This window comes from Anoplolepis gracilipes, chromosome 1 (assembly GCF_047496725.1).
Source record: "Anoplolepis gracilipes chromosome 1, ASM4749672v1, whole genome shotgun sequence".
In the NCBI taxonomy this organism is placed as follows: domain Eukaryota; kingdom Metazoa; phylum Arthropoda; class Insecta; order Hymenoptera; family Formicidae; genus Anoplolepis; species Anoplolepis gracilipes.
Window position 1 is genome coordinate 18,852,631 of NC_132970.1, and position 24,018 is coordinate 18,876,648.

A 24,018-nucleotide genomic window follows, 5' to 3' on the forward strand; every position below is an offset into this window, starting at 1 on the left:
TAAAATTTTTGGCATTTTTTAAAAAACTTAAATACCTATAATAAACGAAAATTTATACACAGAATATACTTATAAATAATGTGTGATTAAGAATAAGTATATATAATCGCACCAAAAGGCAAGTGTTTGATTTATAACAAGTCTACTCGCGGCCCGGCGCTATTTAATAATGAGAGACTCTCTATTACTCAATGGCTATTAGGAAGAAGGCAGGAAGGGTGGCTTTCGGTTCCACTTGGTTCACGTTGCAATCGGTTAATCACCGCTCTCTCATCCCTAGCCTGAGACAAGGTTTAAGCGCCGACGTAGCCGCGCGCCCTTCGGCCCACCTACCGGTCCCCATATCAATTAATCTTACCCAGAATGCAATAACTGTCCAATCTGCTCCCGTGGCTGCGTCATGGTGTCGTGCAGTCTGTGCTGTAATGTCCTTCCTCTTTCTCTTTCTTTCTTTTTTTCTCGCCATTCTTGTTCGCAGATAAATTTTGCGATGCACTTTATCTTTCTTTTCTTCTTCTGTCGGCTCTTATTCTTTAATTTCTGCACTTTCTACACGGTTGATATAACTGATGGAAGCTGTAAACGAGCCTATGGAAAATCTCATGTTCACCCTAACATCGCACTCGTACGTCCCTGACAAAATAATGAGCGCGAGAATGGGATAGAGAGGGAAAGAGCGGCCGAGTCCAGAGAAACTCGGCAGAAAACATATTGGGCCGTTAAGGGGTTCTTCGGGGTAGTCTGCTTAATTGGCACGGCCGTTTAACCCTGAATTGCAGCGAGTGAAGCTGGAACGATCATGATCCAGCAGTGCCAGATTCAGCGACCTTAATTAATAGAGTTATCGATTCGGATGAAAAACAAACGATTATCTTAATTAAAGTACGCCCTGCGCGCATACATTGTAATGTAATTATTTGACTATTTTTTTTATTTAAATTTTTATTTGTAATAAATTTTCTTTGATCCTCTTTCTTTGATAAAGATGATATATTTAACAAAATTTGTATTTTATTTCGTACTTATATTTTACAATAAAATAAATAATAGAAAGTTAATTTCATAAAAATTTGATATCAAATAATATTGAGGAGAGGGAAAGAAATTGCTAGACAAAGAGAAGCGTTTACAAATGGTAACAGCGTTTATTGTTAATAATAATAATGACAATAATATTAATAGCGAGTCTCTAATTACAATAATTACATAATGATATTAATGGTACAACAATAAAAACTTCGATAGCGAGAAAAAGGGAAGAATATAATAACTTCTTGATGGAGGCCACGACGAGCGAGCCGCCATTAGTCGGAACGACTCTGTGCAGCACACATGTGTGTACGTGTGTGTATGTGTGCCCGTGTCTATTTATAATATTTATAGCTTCGATTCATTCATATTTATATCTATATTTGTATGTATATATTTATACGCTTAAAACTAGCCGTGATACTGTCTACGTGCTATTTACAATTTTTGGTCACAGTTGCAACTTTAGGGGTTGTATTTGACGCCCTTTTTTTCCAACGACAGGTGCGGGAGATATGCAAAATACAGTACGATTCTCGTACTTTGACACCTTACACGCCATTCGACAATCATGCTATTCGGGCAATATGTTTATACTTTGCAAAAAATGCAGCTCTTAAATATTAATCAATTTTCTCGATATCGAAAATAATATATTTGAGTAGATTTTAGATGTTGTTTTATTTATTTATTTTTTTGTTTATTATCTTTTATTATGATATATAACTGTATAGTGTTAAAATGACATACATTTTTGCAAAATTATGCCCGACTAACTTGAAGATTGCACCGCGTGTCGTGAGAATATCTACGTAATAAGACAAGTTACAGTAACAGGTAATCGATTAGCAGTAGGTAGACGTTGATTAAAGTAGAAAGTGCTAACCATCATTCGTAACAAAACAGTCGATCGTCCATTCGCTTATTTTTCCTTTTTTTAATGCGCGCTTACGCATCTTTGTAATTAATAAATTATCGTTTCTCATTGCAGTGGAAAGCTCTCCTGCCCGAATCAAGGAATCGCTGCAGAAACCAATCTCTGGCATCATCTAGGAACGAAATAAATGCAATGCTTTTTCATGGAATGTTTCAATCACAACAAATCGTCAGTATATTTTCTCCATTTTTAGTATATTCTACAAATCAAGAAGATTTAAAGTCGCGAAATATTTGCTTAACGATAACTTCAATGAAACAAATATAATCAAATAAATATCAACTTATATGACCTTTTCGCATCAAAAGATCAATAAAAATTTCTCGATAAAAAAAATTTAGAGTTCCCCACCTTCAGCCAATTTTCATTGTCCCGAGAATTCACTTTCTAATTGCACTGTTCCGATTCTTTCGCATCCGTCATACAATCTGAATTTGCTTGTAATTTTGCATCTTCAATATTATCTGCGGTTGAATGATATTAACGTATGTACATTTTGCTTCCTAATGATTCTTAAAATAAATAACTAATATACTCTCAATTCAAATCGATTACTGCCCTCTAATAACTATATTGCAAATCTTTTTATATAATAGTAATTAAATTAAAATTGTGTAAAAATTTAAGTTAAAATTTTGATTATATCATTTAGGTAGCTTTTTTATTGCTAGAAGAATATGTTAGAGAAAAAAATATAAAAAATAATTCAAGATGCAAAAAGTTGACATCATTCAGCCAGTAATCCATCACGATGCACTCCGCAATCGCTTCACTCATGATTCTATCCATGAGATTAATTTATCCTTCTCGGTCACGTCTCCGTCATCATTGACGATCATCGTTCATGATTTCAGTTCTCGCAGTGGTTACGGCCTCAATCCAATCAGACTGCCTGATTCGCGGAAATGGACCGCTAATCGAAACCATCTGCATCGCCGTTCCGCGCCGGACCGACAGCTTATTTATCAATCGCTGCCTTATCGTAGCTTCACTGCATCATCGGTGGATTTCCACTGGGTAGGGAATTCTGTCCGGGAATCGAACCAATCGGCGGTCGATGCGACGCGTTGAGGTCAGCGTGCTGGGTCTCGCGGTGCCTCCTTAGGTCGACCTTTCGTTGAAAAGCTCGACCGCATAGCTCGCAGGCGAACGGTTTGAAGCCCGTGTGTTTTCTCGAGTGCGTGATCAGGTTGCTGCTCTGCGAAAATGCCTTGCCACACACTTGACACTTGTGAGGTTTTTCTCCTGCAACAAAAAAAAGATAAAAATGTTGAGAGGACAAATTAATTTTTTAGCTTAAATTTTCCGGTGGCTCGATATTCGAGTATATTTATTTGTAAAACAAAAAGTTATTTAATTGTATTTTTTCAACTACTTAAAAAATGATAAAACTGTTTTACTTCAAGTTTTTTGCTCTTTGATAATTAATTTTTAAATAATTTATAGAGACAATAAAATTTTGTAAATAATCTTTACTTATTTAGATAGAATCCAATCGAGTCTGTTCCGCATCGAAAGCTAATATAATGTATTATATAAACAAAAATATATACATAAATAAAATATATAATGGAAATATATTCGAACATATTCGGGAATAAATGAATCTAACGATACTGGAGAACTGTACAAATTTTTTGGAACATTTCTACAAACCGTTTCTTTTTTGAAAATTTATCGATGCTGACACGAGGTGTTACGTTATCTGGACTGTCTACAAAAGATACTGGAGCGCAATGAACTTAAAAGAAAAATCGGAAAACTCCAATAGCATCATTCAGTTTCCCTTTTACGTCGTCTGCCACATTCCAGCGAGCATTTACGTTAATCTCAAAGTACCGATTCTCGGTGCCGCCGGCTTTATTCTGTTCGGTCAAGACTCTTCTCGGGCAAAAGGAGAGACCATAACGGGGAAAAGAGGGTGGAAGACACGGAAGGCTAGCCACCTCGCAAGACGGGTGTAGGTGGCATCAACGATGCGGGGCACGCCCGGTTAAGATTTCCTCCCAAGCGAGAATCTCAGCCACCCCGGCGGCGAGAAAAGGCAGCGAGCGAGACAGACGGAGAGAAGAGCGAATAGTGGAAAGGGGTGCCTATGTGCACCGTTCTAGAGGTTCGTTGTCTCTCAGGGGCGAGGGGAGAATCCCCGGTTGGAAGGGTCGCCACTCGTTTCTCTCATCCTGGCCGCGAGCTCTGATTGGCGGCCAGGGGCGGCTCCAACCCCCGTGTTACCATGACTACCGGTGGGATAACCCGGCTGCTGCTGACTGAGGGTGGTTAGAGAGAGAGAGAGAGAGAGGGAGAGACAAAGAGGTTGCCTGCTGCTGAGGGGTGGTGGTGGCACGACGACGATGCGAACTACGCCGCCGGCAGGTAACGGAGGGCCCTTTAATGGACTCCCCCGTACGTCCATACGTCTGGCCGAGCAACCGGTACACACGTATGTACACTCTCATCCTTCCCGCATCGGCACGACGACGGGCCGGAGGGTGGATCCATAAACAACTCGTTAGCCGAGCCTTCAATCTCGCCCCGCCGATACGGCGAGGCCGTCGATCGCCCTCGCGATTATATCCGGTCCGCGATCTTGATTTCCTATCCGGGAAAAAATATCGGCTGTCCTTTTTCTCGGAGATTTCTCGAGATCGGACGTGCTGATCAGTATCCAAAAAAAAAAATGTAGTTTCTCGAAATATCCTAATCAAAGTAATACAATTATCGTCGTTTATAGTTTGGAATTTTTTTATACAAATTTGCATTTAATAATTTTCACATTTGCATTTTACTGTGTAACAGATAAATTAATATATTAAGTTTGGTTTTCTGTTTCAACTAATATGTTATTTTATTCATCTTTTTAATTTTTTTTTTAATAAGAAGTTCTAATAATCTTCCTTTCTAGAGAATCGATAAAGAGTAAATAAAGAGAAATAAATAGAAAAAAATTTGAATTATTATACATAATAAAAAGTTTTTACCATATACATACATATATTGATATACTATGTATAAATATATTAATTTATTATTTATTAGATATATAAAACATAATATCACATTTTTTTGTTAGGTTTGCCTCAAATCAACGAGAAACATTCGTTTTTACCTAATTTATCAAGTTTGCGTATCGCGCACAAGGCTTTATTGCAGTCATTTTATGTGAACATCAGTCGCATAGTTGCGCTACCCTTCGGATCAAGATTCACGCGCGGATTCAGAGTTAAAGACGCGCTTTCATTGAAGGGAGAAGAGGGGTATTGTAGGAATCCGACGAGTCCGTCGCTCGATGAAATTCCACAGAGTTCTCCGCGGACCCAAGGGGTGGGACGAAACGGATAGAATTTTCGCGGAGTTAAGCGCCGGTGGAAGCCAGGACGGGGGCGAAAGAGCGCAGGGCGGCCGTTTAAAATTTATGAGCTCGTAAAATCAAGAACCGTCCGAGCGCTCGTACCGAGGTTGCCCGTTTCGCGTCTATATCGCAACGACTTTGCCATGGTTACGGAATATCGTTTCTGCCAGACCATCCGAAAATCCGAAGTCTCTCGCTTTCGATACAAACCTTTCGCACTTGACCGACGCGTAAGTGGATTCTGAAAATTCCTTTGCTGCATATCTATAATCATAGAAAAATCGATAGAAAATAAAATTTTATCTTAGATATGTGTACAGATTTAACAAAAAGTAATTTCCCTTCAATTTTTCTGTGAAAAAGAAATCGACTTTATATTCGCAAGAAAAAGAATTTGATATTAATTTTCGAAAATACTTAAATAACTTTTATTATTATAATATATACGTGGACATCGTATTTTATTCAATGATATATTTGCTATTCAGTGATAATGCCACGTTTTGTCTCTTTATATTGTTGATGTAACTAGCGCAAATTGCTGCATTTTTAGCGGCCGGGAGAATATTAGGTTCCATATTTATTTTGCGAAAAAGAAAGAGAGAGAAGGCAGTACTTTAAAATATCATTTTCTTGAGAAAACGAAGGATTAAGAAAATGAAAGAGAGAGAGAGAGAGAGAGAGAGAGAGAGAGAGAGAGAGAGGAAGAGAGAAGAGGAAAAGAAGAAGAGGGTGGATAATGTGTAGAAATGGGACGCCGGGTCTACTGGGATTCTCGTTTCTCGGAAACGAAGTAAAGAAGAGAAAGACAGAGTAGAAAGAAAAGGAGCCACCGGAAATTTACGCGCTCGTAAAAATCAAGAGCCGTCAGAACTCTGTTGGATCCGTCGGGTTTATTTCTTCGGTGGAATTGTCTGTCTCAAAATAACCGCGTTAATAAATTCGTCGATAGCAACGCGTAACCGAGATAATACGTTATTTGCACTTAACAAGATTAAACAATGCAAATATTATTGTTGACTATTCATCGATCAATTTAATAGTTGATCTTTCTTGAGTAAAATTTTTACCGGGTTTTTTGTACAGATTATTTTATTTGTTTACGAAATTTATGAACATCATTTTTTTTGCAAGGGAATAATCAAGGCAATATAGCTAGAAACGTGATCGGGTAAATGATCGATGATCAATAATATTTCAAATATGAGTCTGAAATTCCAACTATGAGCGTGGACGAAAGAATTTCCGAAAGAAGAAATAAAAGGGAAGAGAAAAATAAAGAAAATGGTCGGCGCAAGCAGAACGTGATCGTATATGCTCGTGAAAGGAATGTCAAAATGGATTTTATTATAATTCTTTGGGTATGTCTGCTATAAAATATTTATCAGTTATAATAGATTTTACAATAAATTGTATCTGTGTGCAATATTATAACGTAATTTTTGGAACTCATAAATCTCCTAAATCTTTTAAAATTTTCTTATTGTTAGTTTTATTCACCGATAAAAAAGAAAACTTGGGTTTATATACACAGAATCACATAATGAAAATTAATAATTATATATAAGATGTATTTAAAAATCCTTTTATAATTAATAAGTTAATCGAGGTTTAATGAGTAAAAACTTTATGCAAAAAATAAATTAACTCGGGTAATATTAAAAACTGAAATTCAATAATAATTAGATTTATATTATTATTAATATTTTTAAATATAATGATTCTATTATATTTTTATTGAAATGCTCATTACATTTGACAATTTTGCATTGTAATAACCAAATAATTCAATTTTTATAGACATCATTTTTATAACACGTAAATTTTTAATATGTAATTGAATCTTTGAATATGTAAGTGAATCGTGAATTGTTGGTGCGGATTCGCTGAGAACGGAGAAATTTTCAAAAGAGAAGCATGCACTGGTGTGTGTTGAAAAAAACCAAGCGTTCCTTATGGAATTTACGCGCTCATAAAAATCAAGCACCGTCGGAGCACACCTTATCCGTCCTTATCTCTTATGCGAGAAGCGAACCGGGGTTTCGATCTAAATGCACACGAGATGCATTCTCCGCCGCACACATACATACATGTGACCTTCTAGTAGCGGTGAGATCAAAGATTTAACCGGCGGCGGCAGTTGAGATTCGACGCTCGCGAATTTTTAACAGCGGGAGAATTGGCGAGCTGAGGCCGGCCTGGCTGACTGAGGTCGAGGAGATTCGTGGCTGAGAGCCCCTGAGGTTTAAGACGCCATTACACCCCTCGGGGCTGTCGGCCGACGCCCCTAAAACTATATTAAACTCCCGGAAATCTTACGCGAGCGAGGGTGCTTCGTCTCCGCTAATTCTACCGCCCCGTCGCTCGCACGCTCGTCCCTCGCGAGTGCCACAAGTACGACCATTCCCTTCGCACATCCCTCTTGCGAGCGAACTTACTCTTGAGAACGGGAAACCGAGACGGCATTTTGATCGACTCACTCGACAGAGCTACGTGCTGAGCTGCCATTACGACGACTTTGCTGAAAAGCGTCTTGATCCAGCAATCTGGATTTATGTATTAAGCCTCTCAAATACTTTAATGCTCATTGATTTAATTAGCTATTAATACCTACACGTATTTAAATCGCAAACGTTCTGGTCAGAAATTATGTTAACAAATAACACATTTCAAAAAAAAATTTTTTTAATTCCACAAAAATTTTTAATTTTTTAAGTATTTTCAATCTTTAATTAGAAAGATTTTATAATAAAAAAATTATAAAAAATGAGATTTTTATTAGTTATAAAAATATAACAATTATATCTTTATATATTTTATTAAATTTACGAGGCAAAATATCAAGATACATATGTTTCTTTAAAGCGTCGTGTACAGTATCAAGATTAATTTTAAAAATAAATCTTAATCGCTCAAATATTGATTACAAATTGATTGCTTGTCTTCAAACTTAGAAAATGGAGAGTTGAGCAAATAGTTTGAACAAGAGCGATAAGAAATGCACGGCAAAGACGAAAACTAAAATATAGAAAGAAAGAAACAGCTAGAAAAAGAGCGAAGGAGGATTGTGGTATAAACCGGACGCTGGCCGAGGCATTGATTTCTTCTCGTCTTCATCGACCACGTTCCGAGCCTCTTGGGGCGTCTCTACCCTCTAACTGAAATCCTCGCAAGAGACGAAAGCGGGAGGATAGAATCGAAGAAGAGCGCGCCACATCTCATATTTCATATCGAGGACAGCATGGATTTTCTTCCGTATCTTCAAAGCTCGTGCAAGGATTACCCGAGGATATCAATCAGACTACTGCTTCTGTAGTACGGTGTATGTCTCAACGGTGGACCATAAAAAAAATATTAGAAGGACATGATTGGAGAACTGACATTACATATTTCTGATATTCTGTTAAAAGATATTGCCTTGTCTTTTTTTTCTCATTTATTTTTAGAGAAACAATATAAATCCTCTCTCCTCTAAGATATGCGAATCATGGATAAAACTGAAATGCGATTTGTATAGAATTTAGAAAAGCTAAATAATGTAATTTCTTTATTAATAAAAATTAAGATAATTAAATATATTTATTTATTCCAAATTCTACGAGCTATGAAGAGATATAATGTTTCTATAACAAGACTAAATTAAATGAAGCTACTATTTTACTAATTTTTTTTTTTTTTTTTTTTGTTACATTTGAACTTAATTAAAGCAATGTTACAAGCAGATATAACCGTACCAGATTATTGATGAAGATATCTAGCGAAAAACGAAGCTGGAAAAAAATCTATTTTCGGCGAATTCCCACTGCACCGCCGATATTTTGTTGTCGCACAAAATACAAAACGCGAACACCAATACGATCTTGTTAGCTATATACAGGTATAGCGATTTACAAGCGGCCGTTACTGGTCTCCAATTTCGTACTGAGTCACGTTTGTGTTTACCAGTTTACGCCCACGTCAGCCATGATTTTACGCCCCATCCCGGCGAAACACGGGAATCCCTCAGTGCAAAAGTAAGTGAGACGATCAATCGCAAAAAGATGTCGATTACAAGCAATCTCCATGTGTTCACCGATTTGTAAATAAATCTCTGTGAGTAATATATCAAATTTAATTTTTACAAACTAATTATCGAAAAAAATTAATAAATTCAGAGAATGCCACAACTCGAAGAATTCTTTCTCTACAATTACAGTTTATAACTTAACATAATGTTGAGATTGCAAGTATTTAAATATACGTTTCTTTATGTGTAATAATTGATATAGAAAGCATAAAAGTTTCGCGCAGGACACATTGTATGTAACATTTTTCGTTCCAATTCACAAATTTCCACAGTGCTTTTGTCTAATTGTAAGATAACATTTATGTCGACAATATAAACAATAATCCAGCGAATACAGTTACATGCATACGTTTGCAACATTTTAATTGTATCTGAGTTCTGCATCGAAAAAAAAGATTACGCAAGCTACCGCGCTATTCGTGAAATAATAAATATTGCACATGTATTCATATCTTTTTATCTTTGATTTTACATTTTCTAACTTCAAGCAAGCAAAAACTTTATAAAAACAAATTTATTTGGTTAAATATAATTTATATACACACACGATGTATTATTTTAGACACGATTATTAACGATCATTATATTTAAAATATTAAAAAATTTAATCAGATTGTGTATGAAATCATGCAATAATTAAAAATAATACATTAATATCATATAAATTATGCGACCAAGTCTAATTCTATCGTTGCATAATTTAATCATAAATCGACAGCGAATGGCATTTTGGAACAATAATTCGGCAGGGGTCGGGCAACAGAAGAAAGAAGGAAACACGATACTAGGACTAAGTCCGTTAGCTCCTTAGTGCTTTCGGTATACCGCCGGGATCCGCGATAATAATCCTCTCCCGGACGATCATGGCGGATGTATGGCTATTAAATTATTATAGCGTCGATCAAACATTAGGAATCGTGACAAATCCGATCTGTGCCATCCGCGCTAAGACTCGTCTTACCACATCGCTCATGTGCGCGTGACTTAATTGCCAATTGTGTCTCGAAACTGCTTCGTCTTTATCCCTCGTGTTTCCTCCTCTCCGTCTAGTTTATTAATAAATGACCCATTGATACGAAAGCAATTGTTTCAACCAACACAAAGCGATACCGAGAATACGAGAAAAACCTACTAGTTGATACAGCATTTCAAATTGATCGCAAGAGGTAAAATTAAAAAAAAAAAAAAAAAAAAGAAAAAAATAATATTTTACATTTTTTTCCTTCTTTCAATCTGCAATGTTTAATTAATCTGTTCGGCAGTTCCATTCCATTATTCTCTGCAACACGAAATCGCAAACGATACTTGGACGCCAATGACGCTGCTAAACTCACATAACTCTAAAATATAATGCAGTCGATGTATTCGGGATAACGTTAAAACAAATTGATTGCATCGGCTACGTCTGCCGCCGCAACCAGCTTTCACAATAAATAACAATACTAACGACCGAGCCCCTGATCGCCAGTGAACATCGTGCGCCTGCCTCCCTCCCCCCCGACTTTCCACCCCCCCTCCCGTTTCCTCTCCTCGTACACGGCATATCAAACTCATCCCGGCTGGTATACGCGCGGCCTCAAGTGTCAGTGACGAGTCGAGGGGAGAGAGTCGGGGATGCACGGACGCGTCGATGCTGCTGCGCGCTTCGGGTGCAGTTAATTTCAACCACCCGTGCTCGGGCTGGTTGTTCGAGTGGGTGGTTACGCGGATAGGCCGAAGAGAGAAAAAGGGGGTGGTGATGGTTTCGAGGGGTTTTAGGGACGCCGGGGAGGGACCGGGGGAACGGTGAGATATATGTATCGGGTGGTAAAAGGGCCGGAGGGTGGCAGGAGGGGGTGTGGAACGGAAGTGGCGAACGAACGAGTGGCAGGAGCGACCGAGGGGGAGGGCAGGAGGAGGAGAGGAGAGGGGGATAGGTTGACGTGCTCCCGGCATGTCGATATCCCTGGAAATTTAATCATGCCGTTCCACTATGAACATCGCGCGCCGCGCCACTCGACGAACGCTATATGGATGACGCCTCGGTCCTGTGGAACGTTATACCGGCGAATTTGCATGTTTAATACGGTATCGGTTGCTTGCGCGCCGCGCCCGCGCTCGTTTCTGTCTCACCGAGGCGCGACATTAAATACAACATCACACTCTGCGCCGTCGACGTCGGCGCCTTGTGTAAGGGGCACGCTTTTATCGTCATCCGCCGATGACGAGAGCCCTTCGTCGACGCTAAAATCTTACACGGACGCGAGTTTCTCTCAGAGATAACAAGGCATTGGATATATTATGCTTATCGTTAATTCAACAGATGAATATATTACAGATATTGGTCTCTTGTTGCAACTTGTAATTAAAATAAAAATATCATAAATATGTTTAGTTTTATTAGAAAGAGTGTTAATAAGTATAGTTATTCTCTTTTTAATTTAATTAAGCCTTTTATCTTTATGACTAGATTAAATACTCTATGACTTTATCTTTATGACTTGATTAAGCACTCTATAAATTCTCCTAGCGTTTTAATTTAAAAAATATGTATATGTGTTCGTCCTTCCAAATCAAGAAAGCTGACCACGCCTAGCGATAAGAGGCTCGAAAACTGCCCTAAATAATAGCATCCAATTAGCCCGCACCCCAATCCGGAAGAACATCCTTTAAGAATCGCAAACAACGATACAATCGCGCGATTAATACAACTAACAGCTGCTTTACAAACTGACGTGCCAATCCTATGTGTAAATACGCTTTTTACCGCATGTAGTTCGATATGCGGGGACACGACGGTGCGTCGTCGCTAACGAGCCGTAAAAATGGCAGAGAGAAAGAGCGAGAAAGAGGAGAGAGGCAAGAAAGACCGGACTGAGGTCCCTTGCACAAAGGGGCTGAAGGGCGGATGGCAGACGGCCCTCCGACCATGTCGCGAAGTTTAAACAGCTTAGAGGGATGTTGCGGCGCTCCCGATGCTTGGGGCGCCAAGTCAGCTGGAAACCTCTAATAGCTTCGTCTGGAAAGGAGAGAGAGTAAAATACAGAAAGAGAGGGAGAGAGAGAGAGAGAGAGAAAGAGAAGGATGTCGTAGCCGAGAATGGAGTCCGCACTATGAATGTGGCCGCAAAGGTGCTCGTACAGGTTGTATCTCCGCGAGTATACGATAACCGCACCCTCGAGGCGACCCCGAGGGAAACGCGTTCGACCAGGTATCCGCGTACGTCGTAGCCGCAACTGAATTCATAATTTGAAAGGGGCGAGGACGGCGCGTGCTCGTGCCTGCGGCCTGGTAATTATTAATCGTGTTACGAACGCAATATGTGTATTTATCGAAAATTACGCAGCTATATTAATGCATTAACAATATTTTTCGAGTGTTTTTCTTCTGCAATAGAGTCCTACGTAAATAATCATGCAAATAATGTAACGTTTTTCGAAATATGTACGAAATTCTGTCTAAATATAATTGCGTACATAATAATATCAAGACAATTTCTCTTCTTAGAAAGAATCATGGAGTTTGTGATAATATAAATAAAAATAATATAAAGGAAATAATATCAAGAAAAATATTAATTAAAATACTTTAGTTATTATACAGAAAATTGGCGAAAAATAATGAATGATTAATAATATTATATAAAAGATAAACGCAGGGTTTTGTTGCAATGATTAATATTTATGTGTAACCAACGTCGTAGCTAATAAAGTAATGGATGACCTCGGCGATTCCAATTAATCGTTCCAGTTATTGCGAGTGTTTTAATGGATATCGTATTACGGAGTCTCATAAAGCTTTAATTTCCTTCACGATAACGTATATGGATATTGTTTGATTTGTATGGCGCATATTAGATGTATTTTTTTACATTATATAAAGATGTAAACGTTCTTCAAAATATATAACTCATTTATTGTTTATTTCAATTTTTATGCAAATATATATTTTTTATTATATTTTGATATTGCAAGGAAATATGACATAAAATAATTTTTTAGATTACTTAATAATTATTATTTTCATATCGTGAAATTCAATATCTAGATAAATAATACAAAATGTAAATAATTGCATTGAGATGAAAAAAAAATCAACTATCATTCCACTGTCAAAAAGTTGCCCATTTGCAACAAACATCTCAAACGTCACCGAAAATGCGGCCGAAAATAGAAACATTCAATGAAAAGATCGAAAAGTACACAGAATGCACTCATTCCTCCCCATCCCTCTCTCTTGGCTTCGATCCATCGACTTTACTTTGCACCAACAGCGCGGACAGGTTGTGTTTATTGTGAAAACATAAAGGGCACGATCACGCGTGTATAGATAAGGTCGCGTACACACTGCAAGTTGATCATTCTGATGACAGAGCGACGATGATTTTGATCGATAATGTTCCTCTGTAATCACATGTGTCAGCGCCGAGGCAAATCGGGGATCGGTGGTTTTTATTTTTCACTTAAAATGCTAAGAATGATATAATCTTGTGCGAAAGAACGCACATTTGCTGGCCATTAAAACTAATATATTAAGAAAATTCTCTATATATAATATTTATTTTTATCAATAAAAAATATATATGAAATTATTTTAAAAAATATACGATATGAAAAATTGAACAGTAATTTTAATGTAATGCATTCGAACAATATTAGTACGATTTATCAAAACGGGCAGTATGTCGCATGAAATCGTTGATGCCATCAAAACTCATCACCCGCTAGTCTCCCTCTTCCCAAGAAGCTCTGAAAATATTCTGCCATCTCTCTCAAAGACATTCTGTCAGTGTTTTCTCATTGAAGAGGCTCGTGACCACTTGTCAGTCTGTCACTTCGCTCGTCAACCCCTTGCAACCACCGTGCACTTGACTCGTCGCTCTCTCCCCTCCCCCCTCTCCCATACCTCCCGTTGCGTTTCAACGCCGTCCCCGAAAACGTTCGCCTAACTGCGAAGGTAACGCGAAGTAACGCTCCGACCCCTCGTAGCCTATTCCGGGTTGCCGGCTCGCGCACGAACAATATTTGCAGAGCTCTTATTCTCAACCCCCGTGAGCGGTGGCGGCGCTTCGAACCACCCCGCTCGCCCGAACCACCCGTTTCTCTTTCCACCCCTCGTGTGCACCAGCAACCACCTACCTACCTACCTACCTAATAATGATTTTACGTTACGCCACGCCGTTTTCCCCGGGGAATCCGACGGTGCCGCACCCTTATTGCACATGGCCTGTGCTCGGTACGTGGGGTACGTAGGCAGTCGGTCGAAGGGGGGGTTGGAAAAAGAGAGAATGGACTGATTATCATTAGCAACAAAGTCCCAGAACACCCTTGGCGCACGTACGCACGCAGCCGACTCGTCGTTCGAGGTCGTGGGAGCAACGAGATTTGTACGTGCGCATGATAAAAAAAAAAAGGGAAAGAGAAAGTGCTATCGCGTCAAGGGTAAAAACAGTCGAATTGATCTAGTGAGCGTATACAAGTTACCAGAGGTATATAGTTTATCAAAAATCGATGGAATAGATTTTTAATAAAATTTTGTGATAAGAAAATATTGCATTAAAAATTAATAATTGATTTAAATTAATTAAAATTGAAATAATAATTAATTTAAATTACTTTAATTTTTGTCGCACAAAAGCGCGATGAAAAGTTAATATTAAATTTACAAATCACGTATCAGAAGACGTTTTTATAAAAAAAATTTTTAAATATGTACCAAACATCTTTCAATTTTTTTTTCATCACAAAAAAAAAAAAAGAGAATATTATTTCTTAAAAATGGAGAATTCCTATGAAAAAAGAATTCTGACTTTTACGGTGTAATTGCTGCAAACAGACCATGAACATCATTGGTCGGCGCTCTCACAGAGCTTCTGAATTTTTCATACTCCTGAATAATAAATTAAATGTTTCATGGCGACCCTCCACGCGGAACACAACAGTGCGTGTAGGTGGACGCAAGTGCGTGCAACACAAGGAGATTCATGGTTTCCGCCGGTTGTTAGAAAAGTTCGCGGAAGTGACCATCGCTTTGTATATCCTGTTACATTGCCGGCCATTCCTCCGGCTGTTTTGGGGTGCTATAGAACGAAAGTCGTGGGGGCGGAGGACCTCGGAGTGACGGCAGGATGAAGTGGCGTGGGGAGGACAAGGTGATAATTTGATAAGACATCGGGAGGGGTTGCCATGGAGACGATACAAAACCCAGAGCCTCAACTAGAACCCTCTAGCAAGCGCTTACTCTCTCCTTCGTCGCTCTCTACCCTTGAGAAACCTGCTCCTTCAAGACTTCGCTCCATCAGCCCGGAGACACCGAAGTGTCAAGTGTCCTGCCGCCACCATCGCTTCGCGAGTTTCTCGACTTTTTCCCTCGAGCTTCTCAGTCGCACGTAGAACTTCGACGCGTTCGACATTGATACGTGCTGTCAAAGATAAACACGCATCGCACAGATATAAAAGAAAAAAAAAACGACAAATACTGTGAACGAGGATTATACTTGCCATTAATAATAATTAAAATTGCTATTAAAATGCAAATAACGTTTTAACAAGATATATTATAAAATAATATAACGCTCGCACAAAATATAAATAATTTGTAATTCTTGACAATTTTTTTCAAATGAATGTAATATTAAATATCTAAGAAGGATTTTATTAAAAGTTAATAATAGATTTAGTGAATAATAGATTCTAATTACTTCTATTGCAACCGGAAAAATAGAGACTTTTATCATTCTAAAGATAATCAATAGTCGAAATGCCCACTTTATGAGACAAGATTATCCGCTCGTGTATCTTGCACAGACTCTACGTTGCGTCACAGCAAAGTTCCATTCCAAGATTGGGAAGGCCATGATACTACCCCAAATCGTGGGAGCAAAGGACGAGAAGGCTAAATACAGAAGAGAGACAGGGGATAGGGAAGCACCCCGAAAGACATTACGATTATTACCGAGCGAAACTCGCAATGTGGGACTCGACATCCCTGAAATGCATTGGCCACATGTGCCGTATTCAACTGGATCCTTTCGCAAGGACTCGGTCCAGACGGTTGACTGCATTATTTATCGCACGAACTTGCCGGACTAATTGATCCCTCACATCCCTTCGATAACGATACCCATCGGAATCACGAGCACGATTTTCGTATAACGTCCGAAAGTTGGTGAGCTGTCTGAACATGAGATAATTGCGTACCGAGCAAATTCAATCCGAGTTTCCAACTTTAGCATTTTCTATTTGATTAAATAGAGTAAAGTGTAAGAATATCGATAGATTAAACGTTAAGTTTATAATCATATTTCTATGAAACAGACAAACTTTTATTAGAAATCTATAATAGATACATATTGGAATCATTTATGAAACTAAAATCCACTGATGCAATTATTTTTGTAGAATATATTTTTAATTGATAATAATTAAATGTAATATGTAATAACCATTAATATAACCATTAATTTTAAGTCTGTTAAATATTTTTTATTAATTATATAAAATAAAATATCGTTAACCTAAGCGCGAGAAGTAAATCTTTTCAACTTTCGCTCTCTTTCAAAACCATAGATTGCTAGCTTACTCACCAGTGTGTATGTAGGTGTGCTTCTTCATGTCGCTCTTCTGATGGAATCGTTTGCCGCAGAACTGGCAGGGATACGGTCTCGTGTCCGAGTGGATTAGAAGGTGAGTGCTGAGCGTGCTGGATCTCTTGAAGGCTTTACCGCATTGCTTGCACTCAAACACCTTCTCCGCCGAGTGCACGGCCCTGTGCTGCGTGAGACTGATCTCGTGGCCGAAGGTTTTGTTGCACAATTCGCAGGCGAATGGCCGTTTACCGTTGTGTGACCGCCTCGCATGCACCTTTGTAAATTGCAATATCTTTAAATATCAAAAATAAAAAATTAAATTATAAAAAAGACAAATAAGAAGCGCTGCTTCTTATTTGTCTTTTTTATAATTTAATTTTTAAAGTAGGTTGAACATATTTTATTCGACTGAATTTTAATCAATCTAGAAAGTTAATTTTTAATATGTTTCTTATGATCATCTTACGAAATTTGATGTACAATTTCAGTAGGTTAACTGTCTTTTGTTCAAAATAGTAATTAATACTATGAAAAAATGAATATTAAATTAAAAAGAACGCATGTTTCAGGTATAAAATAATTAATTACAAAATAATGACTTTTTAGAATACAATTACAAAAAATTAAATTAGAAAAAAGACAAATAAGAGCCAGCACGATAGCTGAAGCGCATATTTTATTTAATTAAATTTTACTCAATCTAAAAAAACTGAAGAAAAAAATTATGTATAAAAAGCATAAATGTGCAGAACGCAGAATATTATTTCAACAATAGAAGATTACATGTATGCACGTAAGCATAAAATTAATTCTATAAGAAAAAGTTCTATGAGAAAAAAATTATAATATTTTTTACATAAAAATCTATTGTTAAGTGTAAAAAATGTAAAAAAAAGACAAGAACTCTTAAAATAAGAATGATATTTATCGCAGCGATAAAGTCATTAAAACGTATGTAGACGAACGTCACCGAGGACAGCAAATCAGAAATAAATCAAAACAACTGGTACAATCTTAAGTGTGGTCTAAAAAAACACGCATATACATACTTCAAGCCCATGCGGCGTGCTGAACATCTTGTCGCACTTGACGCAGCTGTAGACGTCGCCGAGCGGATGGGGATGATGCAGACCGTGCGCCGTGTGGGTCGAATGCAATCCGGGATGACCCGGATGAACGCCGCGTAACAGCGGGTGCAGGTGCGGAGGCAGAAGATGATGCGGCAACAGTTGAGGATGCAGGTACGAGAGGGGATGATGCGGATGAGGCGGCAAAAGGCCGCTCTGGAGATGCAGCGGCGGATACAGAATAGACGAGCCGGGTGGTGGCGGATGAGTTCCCATGGTCTCCCGGTGCGGAGACGCGTTCTGCAGGTGAGCGGAGGGCGGATCTGGCCTCAGGAGAGCCGAAACGCTAAAACTGTCGCCGGATTTCTTCGGCGGATGCGAGACCGGTGACGTCGCGACGCTGATGGGCGACGGCGACGGCGTCGACGACGATCGCGGCGGACTCGAGGTACCTTCGTGATCATCATCGTCACCGACCTCCTCGACGTCCACGTCGACTTCTTCCTCACCTACGTCGACGTCCACCTCGGCGTCCCGGTGCTCGGGTGGAGGTGAATCCGGACAGGGAGATTGCGACGGCGAGGGACTCCTCGTCGCTGGAGATCCCACCAGACGACCCACTCCGAACGATAGCCGTTCTGTAAAATATATCATTTATAATGATATTATTATATCGAGCTGTTTTTGTTTAAACATGATCAATTAATTTATACAATTAAATTAAAAAATCAATATTAAGTTTAATTGTGCAAAAAATAAATCGGCGATTATGTCGCATTCATGGATTTCGCACCTTTGAGCAGGTATAGACAATCCATAATCGATAAACCAGAGTTCATACACTAGTCACGAGACCAAGATGGCCAATGACTGGACGGACGGCGACTACGTCACGTATAAGATACATGTGGGACGCTAGATGCAGGGAATCCGAAAAAGGAAAGCCACGGGTAAATACAGTTTTCTTCTGGCGAAAGGACTCGGCTGGAATAAGATTTGAGTCACGTACTGGACCTCTTTTTCCTAGCGTACAGGCGTGAGGGTGTTTAAGGGACGAGCAGGGCACGGGGAGGTCACGACAGGGTCTCATGTTGCGCTAACGAGACATCTCAAGGAGAGAACCGAATAGTGAGTTGCCGAGAGCGAAATGTATTTCTGCGACGTTACGTGAAGCAGTGTCCTTAATAAAATCTTTCGCGCACTCTTTTGCAATTTTTTATACGACATAATATCACAAGGCGTGTATGTATGTATATGTGGTTAATTCCCTTTAATAAAATTACATTTGGATGATAAAAGGCAATATGTCTATTTGAATTTTAAATAAACCTTTTGTAGCGTAACAGCAGTAGAACATATCAAAATTTTGACATTTCTATTTGTTAATTATTAACACGATTGTCTATTAGATAATATGACATGTAATTATAACTTTAACCCATAGCTAGTTAATTTATAACGAGGAGCTTAAGCTTTTATTATTATTGAAATATTAAATTAATGTTTTTACAATGTGTACGCGTGTGTGATATGACAGTTGCAAATTGCATCAGGTATCGCAATTTCGGTATCTCGTGTCAATCGGAATTTACTGTACTCTCTAATTATCGAATCGATGATTTTCGACGCAGCTTTGATTTGCACGTCGCGTCATTTTATCTGTCGACCGTTTCAAACGAAACATGATTCAATTATCAATTTTATTTGTTAGATTAAGCACGCAGAATGTATTTATTTCGTTTCTTGTTATCTGTTTCCTGACATAGATTTAACGAGAAATTTGAGAGATTTAGATTCCATTTTAAGATATGATTAACGGAATACAGAATTACTTGTCGATTGCATTATTTTAGAGAATTATCTGTAAATGTTTTAAATTGTTTGCATTGTGAATTGAACTGTTGTAATTAATATTAATAACTTGCTAGCTTGAAATGCAATAACTTTATTATTATACATACATATACAAATAAAAATATATTCTCTAAAATTGAGAAAAAAAAAAGAAATTAATTATCTTTGTAAAATTCGAAATTCAAGTAGATTAGAAGCATTCACAAACCGATGCAATCTGAAGTTGAATTTTGTTCAAAAATTATTTGTGACATTTTTAATAATCACGCCTTGCTTAGATCGTCGTGATTTACGGCATCAGAGTGAATCGGAAATCAGGCACGCGTGTCTCGCCACAGCAGAAGAAGGGCAGACGCAGGCTCTATTTCACGGCCCCTTCTCCGGTGCACGGCAATTTCGACGTCGAATCACTCATATTGTGCGTTTCCAACACACAACCGGTATATTATATTTATAATCCGTACGCGCGACACGCGGTCACGTGCCGGCGCGTATGATGCACCGGTGTCGGTTAATCGCATTTAAAGCTCTACGCGAGCCCCGTCGTTGGGGTCGATTATTATCGTGTCTCATGGTGGCTTTGCAATCGAATCATCAAATACGGCTCGAGTCAGAATGGTCTAATGTAATGAGAAAAGCGCTTTGCGCCTGCGGGGATTTGTCCGAGAAGACAGATAGATGCTTTATTACACCGATCGAAAAGACAAAGAAAGACACAACAAGATAATGAAATTAGGAACTACATATGTGACATTTTTTTATAATAATGCATATTTAAAACTATGTCTAAATATAGGATTTGTATAACCTTTTATGTATCTTAATTATGTATCTTGGTAAAATAAAAGATAACTTATATATATATATAATAATATTATAATAATATTAATATAATAATTATAATATTAATAATATATAATATAAATAATTTATATTATTTAATATACATGATTGAGTTGGCTACTTAAAAATCAATATTTTATAATTTTTTTAGAAATCTGTTTTATTAACGGAATGTGTAGTAAAACAAGATTTGCAGACAAAAATATATTGTGTAAAATTTTTATAATTAGTTTATTTTTTTTAATTTATTATTAAGTAAAGAGTTGATCAAACATTAATTGCATTGATTGTTTTTTTATACAGTTAGAGTTGACTTTTAGGTACAATTGCGAGAACAATTTTGTCGCTTCGTTCTCGTATCATTGCAAGAAAGATAAAGGAAGATCGAGACAAGAATGAACAAAAAGAAGGAGGAAGTTCAAACAGATGTGATTCGCAGCGTGATAGAAAGAACTGCTTACGCAAATGCTGCATCTGGATGCAACTGGAATGCGCTAAAAACTGACGGTGCAAACTGGCGAGAAAAACGGTTTGCGACCGTCCGGCAGATGGGTTAACTTCGGTCTGAGTTTGACGGGATCTGCGTGCTTGTAGCACATATATATGCACACGTGACGTTGCATCGAAATACATCTCACGTGGTCCGTAGTCACTTGCAGGCTCGATACGGTGAATGAAACTTTTTGAATCGACTTCAGAATCGTTTTTGTCATGGCACCAACCCGCGTCGTAGCTCATCATGTTTGCGCAAAGTGTTTCGAGTTGCTTATGGGGCAAAGTTTTAGAGTTACCATATAAAGGATTAATAATATGAGGTGCATTTATCGCCAATTTTTTATTTATTAAATATTACGCAATTGGGTGTTTGTGTATAAAATAATATAAAAATAAAAAATGTAAATAAAAATATAAAAATAAATATAAATAAAAATATAAATAATACAAAAATAAAAAATAAATTATAAAATAAAAAATTAAATTATTTTATTTGTATACAAAATAAAATAAAATATTTTATTTTAGTTTCTAGTATTTCTTTAGTATTATAACAATTTATTATAACAATTATACAATCTCTTTTTTTTTTAGAAGAGAAAAGTTAATATAGTTATAGATAGGATATTAAAAAATGTGATTGTTATAAATATTTTTAAAATATTTAGAATATAATATATAAACACTTCACTTGTGAAAAAAACACATTAAAACTCAAATTTTTATATATATTTTTGTTTAATATTTTTATAATATATATATATAAAACGAGCATTCTCTCTCGATCGAGATAATATCAAATTATATTAATAAAAATATCAATTTCTAAAAATCTTTTGCGGCAAATCGACAAATCGATTTGTGACAAGGGGATGACGATGATGCCGAAGATGGTTGCAGACGTGGATTAATAAAGAAAAGGCCAAACCGGGGGGACAATTAGATCGAGTTAACGGCCAACTTTAATCTTCTGTCGTCCGTCAGTCGTTTACTGCGTAGCGATCTGTCGCTATTAAAGCCGTTACACACTTTAAACCCCTTCCGTGCTAGTTCATGGAAAGAAATACGCATGATCTTTGCCATATAATCGACATCAATAAAGACGAGTGACAGAACAATGTGGGTTTTCAAGAACGGATTTTTCATCCAACCACGCGCGTCATAAGCTATTAAAAATTAAACTCATCACGAGAGAGAGAGAGAGAGAGAGAGAGAGAGAGAGAGAGAGAGAGAGAGAGAGAGAAAGAGAGAAAGAGAGACAGAGGCGATATCAGGGTGCATCTATATAAAAAATGTATAATTCAAGAAAACATTTTAATTCTGTTAGACTTAAAGATAAAATTATATCTTTAAATAAAAAATTGAATTAAGTATTATGTTCAGATATAAAAATATACACTGCCCTTTTTATTTATATAATTTTTAATTGTTTTTATTATTTATTTTACTTTTGTAATTCTTGATATTCGTTTATTTTAGAATAAAATAAAGAAAAAAATTGATTATATATAGCAATTTTTCTACGAAAAATGTTAAAATCTTTTATCAATTCAAGATCGCTAAAGATTCCGAATTCATTATCGCGATACTTCAATAATGATAAATCACAGAGTTTATTTCCGCTTTCTCGCTTTAAAATAGCTTTTGTGGTTTTCTGATAATCTTATATGCATATCTTGTATACAATGTGAAGATAGCAGTGATAATCGATGTAAATAATAATACGATATTGCTCAACGAGCATCATGTTTGCGCGACGCAAATCTTCGGCGAAGTAGTAGCAGCGCGATGATAAAAGTATTGCGACCGATCTTATCAAGAATGAACGAGGCAAATGAATGGCCACGTGCACGCGCGCGCGCGCGCGGACGCAGAAGGAGTAGGAAGAGAGTATGCACGGGCATTTAACATGACAAGACGTCACTAATTCAGGGTAGGTACGAGCACAAAGGGGCCGACGGCCCGAATCCCTGTGCAACCCGCGCTTCTAATCCGCTCCAATTGGGCCGGTAGGAGTCAGAAAGGCCCATGTCCGTTCGCGGTATGACGCGTGCTACCATTTATCCCAATCGTGTCGACAATGACCGGTCGTTCTTAATGATCGGTAAATAAAAACTCGCCGTCATCCGGGCTGAGGAAGGAGCCATCGAGGCGAAAGGTCGGCGCTACACCCGCGCGTCTGCACCTTTCAAATAAGAATTAATGAGCAAAAATATATTAAAATAATTGCAATTTTTTAAGTGCAGCTTCCCGAAATATTTAACGTTGCCACTAAAAAGAATTCATATCATCCTATTCAGAAAAAATAATAAACAATAATATAATAAGTAATAATAGGTAAAAAGTAATTCTTAATGCAGAAATAATAAATATAAGTTAAATCTATGTATCATAATTTTTTATGCTTATTCTTTAATATTATTATAATATATCAAATTTTTAATTAGAATATGTCTCGTATCATATTTAAAATTTTTCATTTGTTTAAGTATTGTATAATATATTATCTTTGGACTAAGAACATGAAAAATAATAAACGTCGAATCAAATAATACATATATTGACTGTTTAATGATATTATAATAGACTTATTTCATGCGATTTGTGTTCTGATATTTTATAATAATTTATTGGATTGGACTTCTATCGTGAAAGTATTCAAAAAAGCGATAATATAGGTTCGAATATTTGCATTCTGCAGAATTTTATATAATTTTAATTTGTACATTTATTCTCCCATCGTAATATAATTTGCGTCCTATGCGATCAACTTCAAAAATATCATGCGATGGCTGTATTCTGCTTATTAAT

At 37.3% G+C, this 24,018-nt stretch overlaps 1 protein-coding gene across 2 annotated transcripts in view; it reads right to left on the bottom strand.

The window, feature by feature from the left end:
- Window positions 1–1,146: 1,146 nt before the first annotated feature.
- The window catches only part of LOC140673594 (uncharacterized), a 32,256-nt gene continuing 9,384 nt past the window's right edge, over window positions 1,147–24,018 (bottom strand). The window contains exons 3-5 of one of the 2 annotated variants that reach the window (XM_072906655.1): window positions 17,998–18,653; window positions 16,946–17,240; window positions 1,147–3,211 (exon numbers count right to left, since the gene is read on the bottom strand). In XM_072906655.1, the coding sequence (XP_072762756.1) occupies window positions 2,955–3,211; window positions 16,946–17,240; window positions 17,998–18,653 (1,208 nt within the window). In that variant the 3' untranslated portion in view covers window positions 1,147–2,954. The remainder of the gene's footprint in view (window positions 3,212–16,945; window positions 17,241–17,997; window positions 18,654–24,018) is intronic. The other variant, XM_072906662.1, reaches the window with a different exon arrangement.